Genomic DNA, 20,480 nt, shown 5'->3' with positions numbered 1-20,480 from the left:
TATAGTGAAACTGATACTGATAAAGCATATGAAATATTCCTGACAGTATTTAATTCATTATATGATGAGCATTGCCCTTTAAAAGAGTATAATAAAAATAAGACATTTAATGGGATTCCATGGATGACAAAGGGTTTACAAAATGCATGTAAAAAAAAGAATATCTTGTACAAAAAATTTATAAAAAATAAAACAGTGGACGCAGAATATAAGTATAAAAGGTATAAAAATAAATTGACGAGCATCATTAGGATAAGTAAAAAAGATTATTATAATAAAAAATTTAACGATAATAAAAATGACATTAAGGGTGTATGGAATGTATTAAATAAAATTATCAGGAAAGGAATAACGAAGGTAGAATATCCAAAAAATTTCATGGACAATGAGAGATCTCTAAATAATATGAATTAAGTGGTTAATGGAATTAATGATTTTTTTGTAAATGTGGGGCCAAGACTGGCAGAAGAAATTAAAATTCAAAAGAAACAAGTAGGTGAGGTGAAGGCGGTGGATTTTCTAAATAATAATCCAAACTCAATATACTTGAAACCAACCAATGAAAATGAGATTTTTGAAATTGTAAATCAATGGAAGAATAAAAAATCAACTGATTGGAATGATATTGACATGGCTTTAATTAAGGAAATCATTGTTGCAATTGTTACTCCTTTAGTTTATATTTTTAATCTGTCTTTCACATCAGGTGTATTTCCAAGTAAAATGAAAGTTGCAAAAGTAATTCCATTATATAAATCTGGTGAAAGAAATCAATTCACTAATTATAGGCCGGTGTCCTTACTTTCACAGTTTTCGAAAATTTTGGAAAAATTGTATGCTAAAAGATTAGAAAATTTTGTAGAGAGGTATAATCTGTTAGTTGAGAGTCAGTATGGATTTAGATCAAGTAGATCGACATCTATGGCTTTAATGGAGTTAATTGAAGACATTACAAGATCTATAGACAATAAAAAATATGTAGTGGGAGTTTTTATAGATTTAAAAAAAGCTTTTGATACGGTTGATCATAGTGTATTGGTTAATAAGTTGGAAATGTATGGTATTAGAGGGATTGCTTTGGATTGGTTGAAAAGCTATATAAGTAATAGATTACAGTTTGTACAAATGGGAGTCTACAGATCAGAATTTAGAGAAATCACTTGTGGAGTTCCTCAGGGGTCGATCTTGGGACCAGTATTATTTATATTATATATAAATGATATATGCAGGGTTACAAACCTCCTTAAATTTGTAATGTTTGCTGATGACACCAATATTTTTTGTTCTGGGGAAAATTTGCAACAGCTTTTGGACATGGTCACAGCTGAAGTTAATAAGGTAAAAGAGTGGTTTGATTTAAATAAATTATCATTGAATTTAGAGAAAACCAAATTTATGTTGTTTGGAAATCGTAAGATTGATAAACAAATAAAAATTATGATTAATAATACTGAAATAGAAAGAGTGTATGAAAATAAATTTTTGGGTGTGATTCTTGATCACAAAATCTGCTGGAAACCCCATATTAAATATGTGAGAGCAAAAGTGGCAAGAAGTGTTGGTGTAATGATGAAAGTACGGAATTTAGTGAATGAGAAAGCACTTTATATTTTGTATAGTTCATTTGTTATGCCATACTTAAATTATTGTGTGGAAGTATGGGGTAATACCTACATATCAACCTTGCAATCATTAATTACAATACAAAAAAGAGCTATAAGGATAGTAAATAATGTAGGATACCATGAACATACTAATTTATTATTCTTAAAATTACAAACTCTAAAGTTTAATGATTTAGTAGATTTAAAAACTGCTCAAATTATTTATAAAGCAAAAAATAAACAACTACCTGGGAACATACAAAAATTGTTTACAGATATAGAATGTGGTTATAACTTAAGAAGGACTTTAGATATGAGACAACAATATGCTCAGACAGAGCTTAAAAGAATGTGTAGTTTGATCCGTGGAGTGATATTGTGCAATAGTTTGAACAACCAGATAAAAGAAAGTGTTCATATATTTCAATTTAAAAAAAGGTTTAAAAAATCTATTTTTGCTAAGTATATAAGAGAGGGGTGAGTTGGAAAACTGCTACTGCCTGATTTGATTTTTTTTTTCTCTTTATTTTTTGATGTATTTTTTTTTGTGTGTGTTTATTTTAAAAGCTGTGTTTTTGATTTTAAATTGTTTGATGTGAGCTTTAGGTACTGTGATGTTTGGGGATAGGTTTTTGATAAGCCTAGGGCTTCTACCTATCCCTTTTCGAATAAGGTGAGCTAATGTAAATTACTTTTTTGTTGTAATTTGCTTTTCTCAATTCGAAATAAATAAATAAATAAATATATGAATAACAAGAATATGCAATTATATTAAAAAATGCATAATTAAAGGGATAGTTCACCAAAAATGAAAATGATGTCATCATTAACTTACTCTCATGTTGTTACAAACCTGTACAAATCTCTTCGTTTTAATGAACACAAAGGAAGATATTTTGAGAAATGTTCGTAACCAAACCGTTCGTGGACCCCATTTACTTCCATAATATTCTTAATTCCTACTATGGAAGTAAATGGGGTCCATCTGGTTACGAACATTTCTCAAAATATCTTCCTTCGTGTTCATCAAAACAAAGACATGTATATGGGTTTGTAACAACATGAGAGTAAGTTAATGATGACAGAATTTTTCATTTTGGGTGAACTATCCCTTTAAAACAGGAAGTCTCATTTGACGTCCCCTTCTATACAGAAGAGCTTTTTCATACCTTTGGTTGTTTTGCCACCTTGTGGACATCATAAAAAGATACATCTCTCTTCTTTTTAATGAATTGTACTGAAAGAAATTAATAATGTAGTCTGAAACTAAAATTGCACACAGTTCTGATACACATTTGTCTAACCCGTTGAGTCAATGGTGGCCGGTGCTATCGATATCTTGGCCAAGAGGCAGTGTACTGGATAGATGACTAGTCCATCACCGAGCACTTTTTATACATAAGTATCTCTCTCATAATTTGGATAACCCTTGCATTTGAATGCACCAGACAGCATAAGTGAATTTTAAACTGTGTTGAGTATATCTGAACTCAACTCACCTCACCCACACACCCACCGAACGTTCACATGCAGACTGCGTTTAACAGAGATCAGGAAACACACGCTTATGGTTAACCCCAAATGCGTAGGAGACGCCTCATGGGAAATCCCATGCTGTCAAGCCAAAATACAGTTTAAAAAGCCTTTATGTCTCCTTTTTAAGGAGAGCTGATATGTTTTATCATTACATCAAAATGTCTAAACCTCTGAACCTCAATGTATCTACTTATTTAATGCTAAACAAGTGTCCCTATTAGTCTATAATAGGCTATAGTCTTTGCTGCAAACCACAGTAATTCACTGGCTGGGTTTGTTTACGCCCCCATTCAAGCTCCGCCCACACATCTGGGTCACCACGGTGATCCGTCTCCCTCACACTAAGAGATGCTGTAGGTGTTATGACGTCTGTCTGAGGAAGGACCGTATAGGGCTTGTACACCTAAGTAATGATGAATGCACATTTGTGTGTGTGCGTGTGCGTATGTGGGTGTTTTTAGCATTAACGCATGTGTGCGACACAACCAGAAGATGAAGCTGCTTGGATCAGCTCGATTCATGAACCACTTCCAGATTATGAGCTGTTTCGGGGGCCGTCTCTATAAATAAACTTTAAAATTAACTTGTTAGTTGCTTATATGAAGTTAAAAGATGGATTTATGTATGATATAAATTTTCCCAACCGAAAAGCCACCTGAATTTCACATGGGAAAAAACGCATGTGCAACATATGGTACATATTCATGTAAATTCCCATGTAAAAACCCATGGGATCACACGTGGAGAATATGTCATCTCATGTGTGATCCAATGGGTTTCTACCTGGGAATTTACATGAGATTCACATGAAAATGTACCAAAACTACACAAAATGTGAAATTCATACTTTTACTTTTGTTTATCTTTTTATTTTACATTTATGCATTCGGCACACTGCAAAAAATTATTTTCAAGAAAAAAATCTTAGTATTTTTGTCTTGTTTTCAGTAAAAATAGGCTATCAAAAAAATTCTTAAATTAAGATGCTTTTTCTTGATGAGCAAAACAAGAAAATTAGTCAAAAATATAAAATTTAAGTGATTTTGTGAATAAAAAATCTGCCAATGGGGTAAGCAAAAAAATCTTGAACATTTTTCTTAAACACTAAATTAAAGAAAAAAATTCAAGAAAAATTTGCTTTCCGCGTTGGCAGATTTTTTGGCTTGTTTATATGCACAAAATCACTTAAATTTGATATTTTTGGTCTAAAAACTAGACTTATTTTCTTGGGTCGTTTTGCGCATCAAGGAAAAGTATCTTAATCTAAGAATTGTTAGATATTGCAGCGAATAAAGAAAACAAAACACAAGTTTTACGCTGTAAAAAGTGAAAGTTGGATTAACTTAAAAAAGTTACTTTTTTCAGCTTAATCAACTTAAATTTTCTCACTTTAAATGAAAAACTTTGGTTGATTAAGCTAAAGTCACAATGAAATTGAAATTAAAAAACTTTTATTTTTTTGGAATAATGTGGTATTTTTTTACAAATGACTTATCTTTGAACTTCATAATTTTTTTAAAGTTCATGTGTCTTCATAATCTTTAATAAAAAAACGCAAATCTCCTCCCCACACTGCAAAAACGTGATTTTCAAGAAAAAAATCTAGTTTTTAAACCAAAAATATCAAATTTAAGTGATTTTGTGAATAAAACAAGCAAACAAATCTGCCAATGGGGTAAGCAAATTATTCTCGATTTTTTTTCTTGAATTTAGTGTTTAAGAAAAATGTTCAAAAAAAATTCTCTTACCCCATTGGCAGATTTTTTTTTGCTTGTTTTATGCACAAAATCACTTAAATTTGATATTTTTGGCCTTAAAACTAGTCTTATTTTCTTGGGTCGTTTTGCTCATCAAGATAAAGGATCTTAATTTAAGAATTTTTAGATATTTTTACTGAAAACAAGACAAAAATACTACAAATTTTTTTCTTGAAAATCATTTTTTGCAGTGCACATAAACTGCACCGAATAAAGTTTATTTTTAGACATCATAAATTACTATTCGGTTTAATGTGTTGAAAAACAATTCTTGAAGCCCATTTCTTCAGTTTGGTTTTATTGTACGAGAATTTCACAAAGACAACATACAAAAACGGTGAAAGATGCATTTAGTAAACAGACCAGTACTACATCACACAACCGACTAGCGCATATAACAGACAAAACATGAATGTGTGATCAAAACATTTACAAACGTTTACTGCAGTCACATCAAAACATTTAACATCTCATGACAGCGAGATACACAATCTATGAATTTTGTCTGTTGATAAAAGCTAAAGTTGGTCACACAATTAGTACACTTTTTAGTGACGCAATCACAAAGTCGAGAAAAAGCTAAGTCTACATATTTATTATTCACATCTTCACTGACAAATCAATACGAACAGATGAATGTCATCAAGTACCATTGGTGAGGAACGATACCTCTTAAAATTCTCAACAACAAAAAAAACGTCAGGTTGTGCTTCAGTCGCAGAGTGCTTATATGTTAAATAAAAATAGTTTAAAAATAAAACATGCAGTAAAATAAGATTATTTACAAACTGATATAGTCACGATTACGCTCTTGTAAGTTTTTTGTGTGCACACAGACTGCAAGACTTTTGCGCGTTTTTTAATTTTAAATTTTAAATAATTTTTAAAAATAAAATGAAAATAAATCTATAGGCATTTACATTTTGTAAGGCCACACAGTTTTAATACTAGATATCCACTGAGAAAACAAAACACAAGTTTTACGCTGTAAAAAGTGAAAGTTGGATTAACTTAAAAAAATTACTTCAATTGGTAACTCCTAAAACAATTACATTTTTTTAACTTAAATTGTCTCACTTTAAGTAAAATATTTTAGTTGATAAAGCTTAAAGGTATTGCGGAGGATTTTCTTTTTCTGGGTGGATCATCAAGCCTATTGGTCCTCCTAGTTGTCAATCAGGAGTGTTGCGCAATTGCATTTTTTAAAAAAGTGATTCATTAAATTCGAAATTTAATGAAATTAAAACATTTTATTTTTTTGGAATAATGTCGTTTTTCTTACAAATAACTTATCTGTGAGCTTCATTATTTTAAAAAAAATTGTGTGCCCTTATAATCTTTAATAAAAACGCTAATCTCCTGGAAACGATCTCTCTTTACTTCCGGTCACAGGCTATGGCAGTTAGCGGGGCCCAGAAAAAGATTGCAGCGATTAGCAATTAGCAATTAGCAGCATGACCCAACTTCCAACGATCCAATCAGTTCTCGTTGGACAATTTCCCGCCCTGAAAAGTCCCGCCCTACATTTTTTCTAATTTCAGAAGCAGTTACACTCGGATATACCTCGCGACGAGGAAAATAAGATGATCGCTACTTCCGTTTCATTACGATTTTTTTAAATAGTAATTTTTTAAAAAGTATTTTTTTAAGTAGATCCAACTTTCACTTTTTACAGTGTGAGAGGTTGAAGATGTTATCTGGAGTCTTCAGGTTCTGATTTGATGGTCTTGTCCAAAAGGCTGGGCTCCTTTTGAGACGACCCATTTTCTGTGATTGAAAGGAAACAGATATTAAATACATGTCTGCATATTCTTTTTTTTTTGCAGTTCTGCATTATATCTCAAGATTTCAAGATATGTTTAGAATTTGAAATATGAAAGGTCTGGAAAGCACACATTTCCTTTTCCCAAAGTCTGAAATGCATGCAAAGAAAAGTGATAAAAGTTTGTGCCTGAATCCACTTTAATTTATTGGTAAGATGAGATCACAGGTTTTAATTTGTACATCTTAAATTGCGTTGGGTGCTTTTAACAAAGATTGAAAAAATCCAACTTCATTCTCAATCTGATCGTATTAATCAATATTTAAGACATTGCCAGTAAAAAAAAAAAATTTGGGCGGGTACTTTTTAGTGTCAAAAATTACCAAAGAGGGCATAGACAGGAATACAGAATGTTATAACGCATATTTCAGATATTCAAATCAGCCGCGTTCAAAAGACGATCAGTAAATTACTCTGACTGACATCAGGTCCTACCCACAGTGTGGTAAAAGAAAAAACCCAGTACGTCAAAGACTCGACTAAATCCTCACCTACTCGCAGAGCTCTAACACAGTGTGGATGGGCAGGTAGGAGTTTCAGAGAGAAAGTCCTACCTTCACAGATAACATTTGCATGAAAGATTACAAAAAGTTCAGTGAATCCTCGCTGAGAATTGCTTTGTTTTGACGCATTTAGGATGATATTCAGATAAACTTGTGCACGATATGCATGCAAATACATCTGCCTACATCTGTGTAAGGTTCGCAATGCAGTTATATGCTTTCCCTACCTAGACAGCATTTTGAAGGGATAGTTCACCCAAAAATAAAAATTCTGTCATCATTTATTCACTCTCCAGATAATTTACTCACCAACATGTCATCCAAAATGTTGATGTCTTTCTTTGTTCAGTCGAGAAGAAATTATGTTTTTTGAGGAAAACATTCCAGGATTTTAATGGACTTTAATGGACCCCAACACTTAACATGCAGTTTAAAATTGCAGTTTCAAAGGACTCTAAATGATCTCAAAAGAGTCATAAGGGTCTTGTCTAGCGAAACAATTGTCATTTTTGGCAAGAAAAATAAAAAATATGCAATTCCAAACCACAAATTCTCGTCTTCCTCCGTTTCTGTGACGCGCCAGCGCGACCTCACATAATTGCGTAATGCCGTGGAAAGGTCACGTGTTACATATATGAAACGCACATTTGCGGACCATTTTAAACAATGAACTAGCACAAAGAAATGAATTAGTATCATTCGACATACACTTGTAAACACTGGGGCGTAGTTTCGATACATCATCCGTGACCTCTTGACGTAATGATGTATTACGACCGGAGGAAGACAAGAAGTTGTGGTTAAAAGTGCATATTTTTTATTTTTCTTGCCATTGTTTCGCTAGATAAGACCCTTATGCCTCGTTTGAGATCGTTTAGAGTCCTTTGAAACTGCAATTTTAAACTGCATTAAAACTGTTTAGTGTTGGGGTCCATTAAAGTCCATTAAAATCCTGGAATGTTTTCCTCAAAAAACATAATTTCTTCTGCACTGAACAAAAAAAGACATCGACATTTTGGATGGCATGGTGGTGAGTAAATTATCAGGATTTTTTTTTAAAGAAAATTGACTAATCCTTTAAGTTGTTGCAAACATGTACAAATTTCTCGGTTTTGTTGAACACAAAGAAAGATATTTGTAACCGTTTTGGGGCACCATTGACTTCCATAGGATCTTTCTTTCCTACTACTGAAGAAAATGGTGCTCCAGCTTTCTGTGTGAGTACAAACATCTTTCTTTGTGTTCAGCACAACAAAGATGACGGTGAGTGAATTTTTATTTTTGGGTGAACTATCCCTTTAAGGCATCACGTGTGCACACAAAAGCTGATCCAGAAGGTAGGTGGCAACATTATGCTGCCTGCTAAGAAACCTAATTTTGGCTAATTTTGGGTTTTATATATAATTATGAATGGAGTGTTTTACCATATACAGTATTGTACGTCTTAGCCCACAAGCAGCTTCAGCATATTTATTTTTCGCTCTCTTTATTAAGAAAATACAGAAAGTATTTACCAATTATAAAGAAAACGACAATTTTCTTATTTAGGAAAAAGTCAATATTTATTGTTGACCTCTCTTGGCACTAAACACATTTTTTAACTCTTTTGAAAATACATTGATGTCATTAGATTATAATTAGAGATTTTATTTAATTTTATTTCATAAGAGATCCTGCAGGTTCCTGCTATTGCTCAAGTACTTGACAGCACTTTAGCTGCTTAATATTTTTTAATACTGCATACAAACTTCCTGTATATTCTCTTTGTATATAATAATTATATATGCTCATTGCATACTATGTTTTGCACTTTTTGCTTACCAACCGGCTTAAAAAGATATTGCTGTACGATGTAGGTTCTTCATATCAGTGTAGCTGTTTGTGGGCACTAACCTGTGGTCGCCGTTTTCCTCTCGTCTGAGGTTTGTTGGTTGTGTCTTTCCTCTGTGATCTGTTTGTGATGTCGCTTCAGCTCATTGGCCAGCTGTCTGCCCAGTGGAACGTCAGTCAAACGTAGATTTAAGGGTCTTTCACCTGCATTTAATCACACAAACATTTATGCATTTGGCAGAAGCTATTTTTTTTTTATTAATATGTGTGCTCCTTGGGAATCAAACCCATGACCTTTGCTTTGCTAATACCAAGTAAGCTACAGGAAAACATGCGTGAGGTGTTATACATTATATATTTACTTTTAAGCGACCGATTGTCGACTAGCAGGAGGCCATTGCAGATGGAGAGGTAGGAGTAACGTACCGGAGACATGCGAGAGTCCGCTGTTGCAGTGTTGAGGTGTGGGAGTGAGATATTTCAGAGCCGCCGTAGGAATCCGCCAATCCAAAGACTTCAGTCTCTCCTGGATCGCAGCGTCCCGCAGGAGCTCCACCTGCTTGGCCAATAGAGAATCGAGTTGAACCTGCGTACATACAAAAACGCTGAGCGTGAACTAAATGTCGTTTTCGAATGTTGATACAAAAGTTTCGATGTTAATACAAAATTGGAATATTGGAAAATTTCAAATGCACTTCCTAAACCTAAAATATATTTCAATACTTGCAAGCATAAGCAAGAAAAGTATAAGTAAAGTCGGCACACCAAAGCTCCAAAAATGCATTTAATACGAATGACGTGTGACATTTCGAGCAAATCGACAGCAAATAAATTTGTTATATTTTTGGTGTGCTGACTTTATTGAAATTTTTAGTCAAGCACCCATGTGTAGTTGATGTGCGTACTTTGGTTTTCGTTATTTGCAAACAAACATTTTCAAGCAAAAACCAAACAACTTTTAAAATTTGTCAAACATTGTTTATAAACATTGCTTCAAACTACTTTGAAACAAACTTTTAAACACTTTAAACTTAAAACAAAACTTTGGAACAAATGTTTAAAGTAACTATTTTTAGACAAACAAAGTTCAAACTACTTTAAAACAAACTTTTCAGACATTGTTTTCAAATAATAGTTAAAGAGAAACTCCACTTTTTGGAAAATATGCTCATTTTGCAGCTCTCCTAGAGTTAAACATTAAATTTTTACCGTTTTGGAATCCATTCAGCTGATCTCAGGGTCTGGCGCTAGCACTTTTAGCATAGCTTAGCATAATCAATTGAATCCGATTAGACCATTAGCATCGTGCTAAAAAATAGCCAAAGAGTTTTGATATTTTTCCTATTTTAAACTTGACTCTTCTGTAGTTACATTGTGTACTAAGACAGACAGAAAATTAAAAGTTGTGATTTTCTAGGCAGATATGGCTAGGAACTATACTTTCATTCTTGCGTAATAATCAAAAACTTTGCTGCCGTAACAAGGCTGCAGGAGGCGCAATGATATTACGCAGCAACCGAAAATAGTCCCCTTAGTATCTTTCAATAGCAAGGGACTATTTTCGGGGAGTGTGTAATATCACTACGTCTGCTGCAGCCATGTTACGGCAGCAAAGTCCTTGATTATTACGCCAGAATAAGAGTATAGTTCCTAGTAGCCATATCTGCCTAGAAAATCGCAACTTTTAATTTTCTGTCGGTCTTAGTACACAATGTAACTACAGAAGAGTCAAGTTTAAAAATAGAAAAAATATTGAATCTCTTTGGTTATTTTTAGCGCGATGCTAATGGTCTAATCAGATTCAATGGATTATGCTAAGCTACGCTAAAAGTGGTACCGCCAGTCCCGGAAATCAGCTGAATGGATTCCAAAATGGTAAAAATCAAACCTTTAACTCTAGGAGAGCTGGAAAATGAGCATATTTTCAAAAAAAGTGGAGTCTCCTTTAACAAGCAGCATTCAAAGATCAAACCATTTTGAAGCAGTCATCAAACAGAATAGTTTTCAGTCTTTATCACACAGATTACAACAAAAATGTGATTTACAGTTCATAGATGTCACTACCTGTAGACTTTGTCTGATCGACTCCTCTCCCTTAGATTTGGCGATTGCGAGCTGCTCTCTCACCGTCTCCTGTCGCGTGTGAAGAACGTGTAGGGCCTCCTGCAGATCGTAGACACCATCCTAACCGAGGAATGAGATCATGAGAATCTAACACAGGCTGAAGTGACAGAGTTTAATATCTCAATGATGCCTTCATCTATTTGTGTCTCTGGTGCGACTTGACATTTGCACAGTTTGGAAAATCTGTTGGTACAAAGTGAATCATCTGCAAGGCCGACAGTGACTGTGAAGGTAAATCAGAGCTCGAATGAATCTCCTCTCGCAGCTACACTTTGTTTTTTGTCCCCTTGAACCTCATTAATAATGTTATAAATGTTTGTTGGACTAAAAACAGAATAAATTTAGTTTTACGTAACTTTCCAACCTCTCAAACAGTATGCTACTGTACTATATGTAAAATTATGTCCATCATGACCGACCAACGATCTCTCTAATGTCTAAAGAAAGCTATTTATTAGCAATCTCATTCACCATATATATTTGAAGAGCTCAGATGCAAAAGCCACTAAATGGCACCTTTGGTAAAAATTAGATTATATTAACCGAATGATCTCGATACATATTACACATTCATCAAACCAAACGACCATGGATCACATACTTGTGTGCCTTGTGAGTACTTGGACTTGAATACAACACAAATGTGGCAGTGACATGGATCATTTTTACATTCTGACTTTTATCATTTGGGTCAATGACGTGACGCAAATTTTTTGTGTCCTTATGGTTTAATCAAATGTAAAAGGGTTAAAATTTCAAAATAAATTTGCAGATTACTTGCATACATTCTCTTTTTTGGGGTCCAAGTCTAAAATTTCTGGTTTCACTTTATTTTGAAAGAATATTTGGCGGATAATTGCAAAAATATCAATGTGGTGTAACCGGTTTGTGTCAGTTGGTGTAACTAGTATTTTTTTTTTATTAAAATGTAAATATATTCATAAAAATGTGGTATAAAATATAATCATCTAGTATAGTATATGATTTTTTTACATAAATTTTTACATCATTTGTCAAAGATTATTTAGAAAACAGAGCTGTTTTCAGCATATGTCCAGACAAATATAACAAAAATGCATAAAAATGTACTTAGAAATAACTGTGATATTGAAATATACCTGATACATGCTTTTTTATATTTTTGAATTTCTTATCTTGCCAAACCGTTTTTGTCACTGACCCATTTGCAACGTTTGCATCTTTATGGTAAATTTTGCAACTATTTATTAAGTCTTGTCCAAAAAAGTATTAGTAGAGGTTTTTGCCAAAAAAGCATGAATGGCACTTAGAGGGTTTTGCAGCGAAAGACAAAAAATTGTTAAATACCACTAACATTTTAGAAAACAGAGCTGTTTTTAGCATATGTCTGGACAAATATAACAAAAACGCATTAAAATGTACATTTAGAAATAACTCTAATAAAATGTGTTTTCGTGTAATATTTTTTATTTTTTATGATTACGGTTATATGCCATCTAGGTGAATAAAATATTTAATATTTCTCATTATTTGGCGCAATTGGCGGTTACACCATTTGACATTTTCAGGTCCATTCAATCTAACTTTCATAAATAATGGTGCAAATGTAATTTTTATTGCATAAAATCAACATAAAAACATATGTGTATTGAAATAAACATGATGCGTGCTTTTAAAACACGTTTTTTTTTTAATATTTAAAAAATTTTCATCTTACCAAACCGTTTTTATCACTGACCCATTAGCATTGTTTGCATCTTTAGTGATTTTGCAACTATTTATTAAGTCTTGTCCAAATCAGTAGAGGTTTTTGCCAAAAAAGCATGAATGGCACTTAGAGGGTTTTGCAGCGAAAGCCAGTAAGATTTGTTAAATACCACTGAAATGACATGACATTTTAAAAAATAAGGCATTTCAACTACCTTTTCTTTTCCATCAAAGTGAAATTACTGAATCGAAACATAAGAGCCCCATCAAAAAATTTCATTTCACTTTTCAAAATAACACTTTAGTTAAAGGGACATTCAGTTTTTTTTAAATATTCTCATTTTCCAGCTCCCCTAGAGTTAAACATTTGATTTTTACGGCTTTGGAATCCAAAACATAAAAAAATATTAAAAACTATGCTAATGGTCTAATCAGATTCAAGGGATTATGCTAAACTATGCTAAAAGTGGTACCACCAGACCCTGAGATTGGCTGAATGGATTCCAAAACTGTAAAAATTAAATGTTTCACTCTAGGGAAGCTGGAAAATTAGCCTATTTTTTTTAAAAAAAAGTGGAGTTTTCCCTTAAGTAAAAGTCAAAGTGATTTTTTTCAAATGAATTTTTAGTAGTATTTTAAAGGATTTTTGTATAAAGGCCCTTGTATCCCAGTGACCCCAATGTTTAAAAACATTAATAATGCAAACAATTATTTGCTATGGTAGTTTCCAGCCTTTTTTCACTGTTGTCACTGTATCAGATCAGACTTCGTCACCTCTGAACAAATTTTCACCTCGTGTCGCCCATTAACCACCTCCAGATTTTCCTCTGAGGTCACTACTTGTGTGTGTGTGTGTGTGTGTGTGTGGTGTTTGTGTGTGTCCACGTATGACGTTCGACTCAGGCAGAGACAGGCACAGCGCCGGCGTGGGTAATTCTGCACACACCCACAGGATGATTAAAAGAAATTATATTCGAGTCCACCGTGTACTTCTCTGCCTGTGTGTGTGTTTTATCCAACAAGCTGAAATCTGATCACGCAGAACAACAGAGTCTTGTTGACTCATAGCTCCATAGAGATGGAGAAACAGCAGCATCATTTACTTTTAGATGTTCACCTTGAGGCAAACTCACGGGAGAAACAACGTGAAGGCATCATTTCGGAGTGAATCATGACGTTAATTATACTCCGGAGATTATTAACAGAGCGACACAAAATCACGCCTCCGATTTAGACGCAAAGGCAAAGAGGTGGCATATCACAACAAGACCGGAAAAACTAATAAAGAGCTCTTGAGAAACCACCTGGAGCTTGAAAATGATTGCAAAGCTGAAGCGTGCCGTCTCCGGAAAATAAAGCAATCTGTTGCAGCGGTAAGGATTATGAATGTGAACTGAATTTAGGAAACTCACTTCGGATTTGATTCTCTTGGGAGACGGTTCCTCCTCTTCGCCGCAGTGAGACCTAAAAGAAAGACGAATTTGGGGACGCATTTACACTAAGAAAAAACAACATAAAAGTCGCAAGCAACATACATTTAAAGACCAAATATAGTGCAAAATTAAATAAAAATTTTTTTGCAGTTTACACGAAAAAGTTTGTACACAAACTTTATGGAAGTAAATATTAAGAGGTGACATCACCAAAAGTTTGTGTCTCACCTGTTGCTCCTGCGGGTGTATTTGTAGGTGACCTCGCGTGATATCTGCCTAGCTAGCGAGAAAAGTTCGTCTCTTCGGCTCAGCAGTGATAAATCTTTCATGCATAGCTGAGCAGACGCTTCATTTACTGTTAGCTACACATTAAAAAAAAAGAGAGTCAGATTGTACCCATAGTAATTATTAAAGACACCACTCGCACATTCACAATAAATACAAACCTCGTGCATCGTAAGCTGTCGGCCGTCCCTCCTCTTCGAATCGAACCGCCCGTAGATGGCGCTGTACTTCCGAACCTCCACCTCCTTCTGCGGGTCGTCTTCGCTCATCTCACAGATGTGGCCGATCATCTTGCTTAGCTTCTTGTTGGCACGGACGTGCTCTTTGACCTCAGCGGGGTCACTTTTGGGCAACGTTTGGGCTAGTCTCTCGACGCAGTCCGTCACGCACTGGACGGCGGCTGCGTCGAGAGCGTCGAGGGCGTCGTGAGGAGAACACGGGGAACATGCTCCGGATGGAGATAGACTGTGTTCGCTCTCGCTCCCCCAGAAACGGCCCTCGCTTGCACCTTGTAGCGGAGAACAGCCCGGTGTCCCGTCTCTGCTGATATCCAGCCTCGCCGGACTGGGGCTTGTGGGTAACAACGCCCTGGGTACTGTGAGTTGGTTCTGTTGGACCCCCGGTGAACTTTCGGGGAGCTTGTAAACCGGTATACTGCAAACAGGTAGAGATGTCAACGGTTGGTTGAAGAGGGAAGGGTTGGTCACCCAATCGCGTAGGGCTTTTTGGAGTCGTCGGACGTGGAGAGGTTTGGTCGCCATTCCGACGAGGGCCATGATCTCGAGGAACTCTTCCTCGCCGGCCTCACAGAGCTGCTGGACATCGTCGCCGCCCTGCTGGATAAACGCTTCGTAGTAGCACAGCAGGTTGGCCTTCTGCAGGATTCTGTACAGTTGGAGCTCCCCCAAAGAACGTGGCAACAGTACCGACATGGCTACACACATGCAAACACACAACAATACAGTAAGAACTTCATACTGTAAAATCAAATAAAATATTCGTGCCATCTACATATATTTTTTGTAATTTGCACCCCGTCTGTGAAAATTCAGCTTAAGTCATTTTTGGTGCATCTGGGAAAATATAACATTGAAATCTTCAATATTGACTAAGGTCATGTCAAAGATTAAACTGGATAAACCGAGATTTTACAGATAGGATAAAATTTTTTGCACTAAAAGGTAATTGCAAAAATAGTAATAACCAAACAGGTAATCCCACCATTGGTCAAGTCAATGACTACGTTTACATGTACACCAATAATAGGGCTGGGTATCGATTCAGATGTTCCAGATCGATTCGATATCGATTCGCAAGCTATCGGTTCGGTTTCAATTAGTGATGCACCGATGTATCGGCCACCGATATTTATCGGCCGATTTTTGATGAATTTGAAACCATCGGCATATCGGCAATAGCACGAGACAGGCCGATACCGATTGTTTATTAATTAACTGCATAAAGAAATCCATTATATGTAAAAAAAAAATGAGTTAATGTTGTTAATAAAATAAATGCTAAATAGCAAAAACCACCTTTGAAGGTTGTCATGCTGTCTTATTATATTTGTTTTAATTTGTGCCTCTCTTATTATGTTGGTCAGTTGGATGTTAATCAGATCCAATCCATGTTCAGTAAAAATAATTTGATGCAGAAATAAACTAGCTAATAGACCAACTGTATTGTATTGTATACAAGTGTTTAATATCGGTATCGGCATCGGTATCGGCCAGAAGTTGTCTCTTTAAATCGGAATCGGTATCGGCCCAAAAAAATCCTATCGGTGCATCCCTAGTTTCAATTCTCGGTCCGATTTTCAATTTCGATTCTCGACTCGGTTTTTATACTCGATTCTCGATTCAACTCAATGAATATAGATTATATGGAATATTATATTATATTATATTAGAATATAGTATAATATATTAGAATATAGACTGACTGAATGAATGAATGACAGGCTCGCCTCTCGCTGCTTAGTAACATGGCGCAAGGCAAAAAAAGGGTGACATCTAGTGGAGAACACTAGTAATTAGATTAACGTTAATCTTACGTTCAATGCTTGTGAAAATAAAATTGGAAAAAAATCGATTCGTGGCCTGTGAGAATCGATTTTGAATCGACTACGGGGGAAAAAACACGATTAATCGAAAAAAAGCCCAGCTCTAACCAATAATGTGATTATTTCCAATAATCACACTGAGGACTTATTCGCAGTAAGATGGGAAAACTTTCGAAAAATCGCGCTTAAGGTGCATGCCAAAAACACATGCGCACTTCATTTAAATTAGGAGTGTCAAAAGATTAATTGCGATTAATCGCACACAAAATAAAAGTTTGCATAATATATTTATGTATGTATTGTGTGTAATTACTAAGTAATATATATATATATATATATATATATATATATATATATATATATATATATATATATATATATATATATATAATGTTATATATAATGTATATATAATGTTATTTATGTATTTTTCATTTTATTTGTTTATAATGTAAAATAATTTATATATTATATTATTTATATATATCATATACAATATATTATAATCTAAATAAATATATATATATATACACATGCACATGTAAATGTTTCTTAAATACATACATACATCCATGTGTGTGTATTTATATATACAAAAACAAAAAACTAAAACAAACTTTTATTTTGTATGCGATTAATCTTTTGACAGCGCTAGTATTAATGCGATTAAAGTGTTTAACTTACATGGGATTATTTTGATTGAAGAGTTGTGTTTACATGAGACGAAGTGTAATATTTACAAAATCTCAACATAATCGCATTATGTGGGTGCATGCAAACGTAGTCAATGTTTTGAAAGTGTTACCATTTAATTCAGTTTGTTTGTATAGCACTTGCGAGACACAAATTTTTTCCAAAGCAGCGTTTAAAAAAGCCCTTACAAACCCCTCAATGAGGCAAAGGTGGCATGGCAAGGAAAAACTCCCCAAGACACCCACAGTTTTACCAGAGTAAAGTCAATATACCTAAATTAGTTTAGTTAAAGGCATCAATTAAATGCCAAAAGGCAAAATATGAATGTAGTCTGAGAAAATTTTTTAAATGCTCTCACATTTGTAAGTCACTGTGGATAAAACCATCTGCTAAATGAATAAATGTAAATTTAATCTAATGCATTGTACCAGGACAGTACCCCTGGTGCCATGCACATTGATAACAGCTCTTGCATCATATTTTGCAAAGTTTAAACTCAAAACATTATCATCACCACCAGACCAGATCCTTAAACAAGACACCATTAATATATATATATATATATATTCACAATCGTTTGGGGTTTTCCAATGACTTTTGTCCAAATCTTGCATATTTGGTTATTACATCGCCATTGCTTACATCTACTTATAATGTAACTTCCAAAAAAGGATCATAATTTATAGCACACGTCTATACTCTTGCAAACACAACCGTTTATTAAAATAGGAAATTACTCTCCATACAGGCATAAACACGTAGCAACCTGCACACGTAGGCTACATGAAATCTAGTGCTTCACATGCATCTGACAACATCAATGAATGCAAGCAACGCAGATATTGCGACTTTAAAGTCAACTAAAATTTTTAAAACTTTAAAAGTGCACAATTCTCTTCTGAATGCTGTAATATAACTCTAATGGTTTCCATTACAAATACCATTATGAACTATCTGCTGTTTAACATTAAAACCAATACAAAATTTCTTTATGTACTGTGTTTTGGGTCTTATTCCACTAACGGTGTTTCATTGGTTCCCATCCACCAGATAACAACTCAACACATTAGCAACACACAGACCATTATAGCATCCATTAAAACCAACAATAAACATGAAACTTCTGTTATTGTTTTAACATGCAATGTTTATATTATCGCTCACCTCTCTTCCGCAGCTGGTGCGCGCGACTGTTCCCGTTGCTCGCCGTCGTCTCGGGGCTGCGCTCCGCCTCTCGCGCTGGAGAGAAAGTCCGTTGAACGCTCATCGGTGCAGTCTCTCTCTCACACACTCTTTCTCTCTCTATCTCTCTCTCTTCTGCTGGGATATTCCGATGTAAGCTGCATTGCTCTCTCACTCCCACGCGCCGGCTTGACGCAAATCCTCGTGTGGGCGGCGCTGAGCGCGTGGGACGGAATACCGAGAGCGCGAGAGCGCGCGCGGGCGGTGATGCTGCTGCTCGGGGAGACCTGACTGATACGCACATTCATGACATATTGAAAAATTTAATTGGTTATTCTGTGCTTTTCTTTTTCAGACGAATGAACCACACAACCTGTGAGAAAGGAGAGTTTTTAAAGGAGTTCCTGTACAGTTCATTGAAAATGTAAAGCCGCTCATCGTTGCTATTTACTCACTTTCGTGACGTTACAATTTTACTTTATTTCTTAAGTGGGAGACGAAAGATATTTTGAAGAAAATGTGCTCATGTATGATTTTTTTTGCACACAATGAAAGAAATAGAAATGACATAAAAGCACTATATATAAAAAATACACAATACAAACCATTACAGAAATTCTAATGGATTTAAAGGGAATTGTATTGGTTTAATTGGAAACTATAGTGGTTTCTGCTGGTAATGTGTTGGGTTCTGGGATCTTATCTGAAGAATGGGAATCAACAGCACACCATTAAAGGGACAGTTCACCCAAAAATGAAAATTTGGTCATCATTTTCTCACTCTCATGTTGTTACAAACCTGGATAAGCGTATTTTTTCTGATGAACGCAAGAGAAAATATTTTGAGGAATGTTTGTAACCAAACCGATCATGAGCCCCATTCACTTCCATAGTAGGAAAAAAGAATACTATGGAAGTAAATGGGGTCCACGAACATTTGGTTACAAACATTCCTCAAAATATCTGTCTTCGTGTTCATCAAAACAAAGACGTTTATACAGGTTTATAACAACATGTAATTTCATTTTTAGGTGAACTATCCCTTTAAATCATACCGGAATAAGACTCAAAACAATCTTCATAAAGGAAATTTGTATTGTTTTTAATGATAATAAGAATCTGTATTTGTATTATTGTATTTGTATTTAGCAGGGTTCATACGTCTCGTGCACCAACAAGTCTGAAGCCACAACGTGTGAGGAAAAGCCCAAAGTGTACGATATAATTCGTTTTATGGTTTATGCCCAATTATTTATGATGTTTCATTTTATGGTAACAATTTACGTACCCATTGTTATACACATTATGAATGTATTAAATTACAGTATCAACAAAATAACACCAACACAATCTTATGGAATTGCGCAAGACCATTCGATTTGTACGTTTTTGCAAATTTAGCGAAAAAGGTTTTTACGCACGACAGACTACGATTTGCTTTAGCCCTGTGACGTTGGATTTAGGGGTGGGTGGGTATCATTGTTGTTTTTATAATCGTTTTATAATCTGATAAATAGTTTTCAATAGGAAAAATATCGAAGATTCATAGGTTATTTTTAGCGCAATGCTAATGGTCCAATCATCTGATGTTTCATTTTATGGTAACAATTTATATAACCATGTTATACACATTATGAATTTATTAAATTACAGTATCAACAAAATAAAACCAACACAATCTTATGGAATGCGCACGACCATTCGATTTGTACTTTTTTGCAAATTTAGCGAAAAAGGTTTTTACGCACAACGGACTACGATTTGCTTTAGCCCCTGTGACGTTGGATTTAGGGGTGGGTTAGTATCGTTGTTTTTATAATCGTTTTATAATACTAATAAAATAGTTTTCAATAGGAAAAATATTGAAAATTCGTAGGTTATTTTTAGCGCAATGCTAATGGTCCAATCATCTGATGTTTCATTTTATGGTAACAATTTATATACCCATGTTATACACATTATG

General features: G+C 34.6%; 1 protein-coding gene across 2 annotated transcripts; it reads right to left on the bottom strand.

Moving 5' to 3' along the window:
• Positions 1–5,178: 5,178 nt before the first annotated feature.
• Positions 5,179–19,246, bottom strand: nab1a (NGFI-A binding protein 1a (EGR1 binding protein 1)). Of its 2 annotated transcripts, none has more exons than XM_073862302.1 (8): positions 18,500–19,246; positions 14,742–15,514; positions 14,524–14,657; positions 14,275–14,326; positions 11,117–11,236; positions 9,479–9,608; positions 9,116–9,256; positions 5,179–6,664 (listed from the first exon to the last, which is right to left on the bottom strand). In XM_073862302.1, the coding sequence occupies exons 1-8, from the start codon at positions 18,819–18,821 to the stop codon at positions 6,591–6,593; spliced, it is 1,746 nt and encodes a 581-aa protein (XP_073718403.1). In that variant the 5' UTR covers positions 18,822–19,246; the 3' UTR covers positions 5,179–6,590. The 2 variants fall into 2 exon arrangements, with proteins under 2 accessions (XP_073718403.1, XP_055072632.2); XM_055216657.2 differs by having other exon boundaries at positions 9,479–9,638; positions 18,500–19,237.
• Between the last annotated feature and the right edge of the window lie 1,234 nt (positions 19,247–20,480).

This window comes from Misgurnus anguillicaudatus, chromosome 23 (assembly GCF_027580225.2).
Source record: "Misgurnus anguillicaudatus chromosome 23, ASM2758022v2, whole genome shotgun sequence".
NCBI lineage: Eukaryota > Metazoa > Chordata > Actinopteri > Cypriniformes > Cobitidae > Misgurnus > Misgurnus anguillicaudatus.
The sequence above is the reverse complement of the archived record's forward strand: the minus strand, read 5'-3'. Positions and strand labels throughout refer to the sequence as shown.

What these genes read in the sequence shown, in the direction of transcription:
- nab1a (XM_055216657.2), bottom strand. Translation starts at nt 18,821, where the DNA reads ATGTGCGTATCAGTCAGGTCTCCCCGAGCAGCAGCATCACCGCCCGCG. An exon ending in CGGACTCTCGCATGTCTCCG is followed by an intron (nt 9,257 to 9,478) that starts GTACGTTACTCC and finishes GATTAAATGCAG; the next exon opens with GTGAAAGACCCTTAAATCTA. An exon ending in GAGGAAAACGGCGACCACAG is followed by an intron (nt 6,665 to 9,115) that starts GTTAGTGCCCAC and finishes TTTCAATCACAG; the next exon opens with AAAATGGGTCGTCTCAAAAG.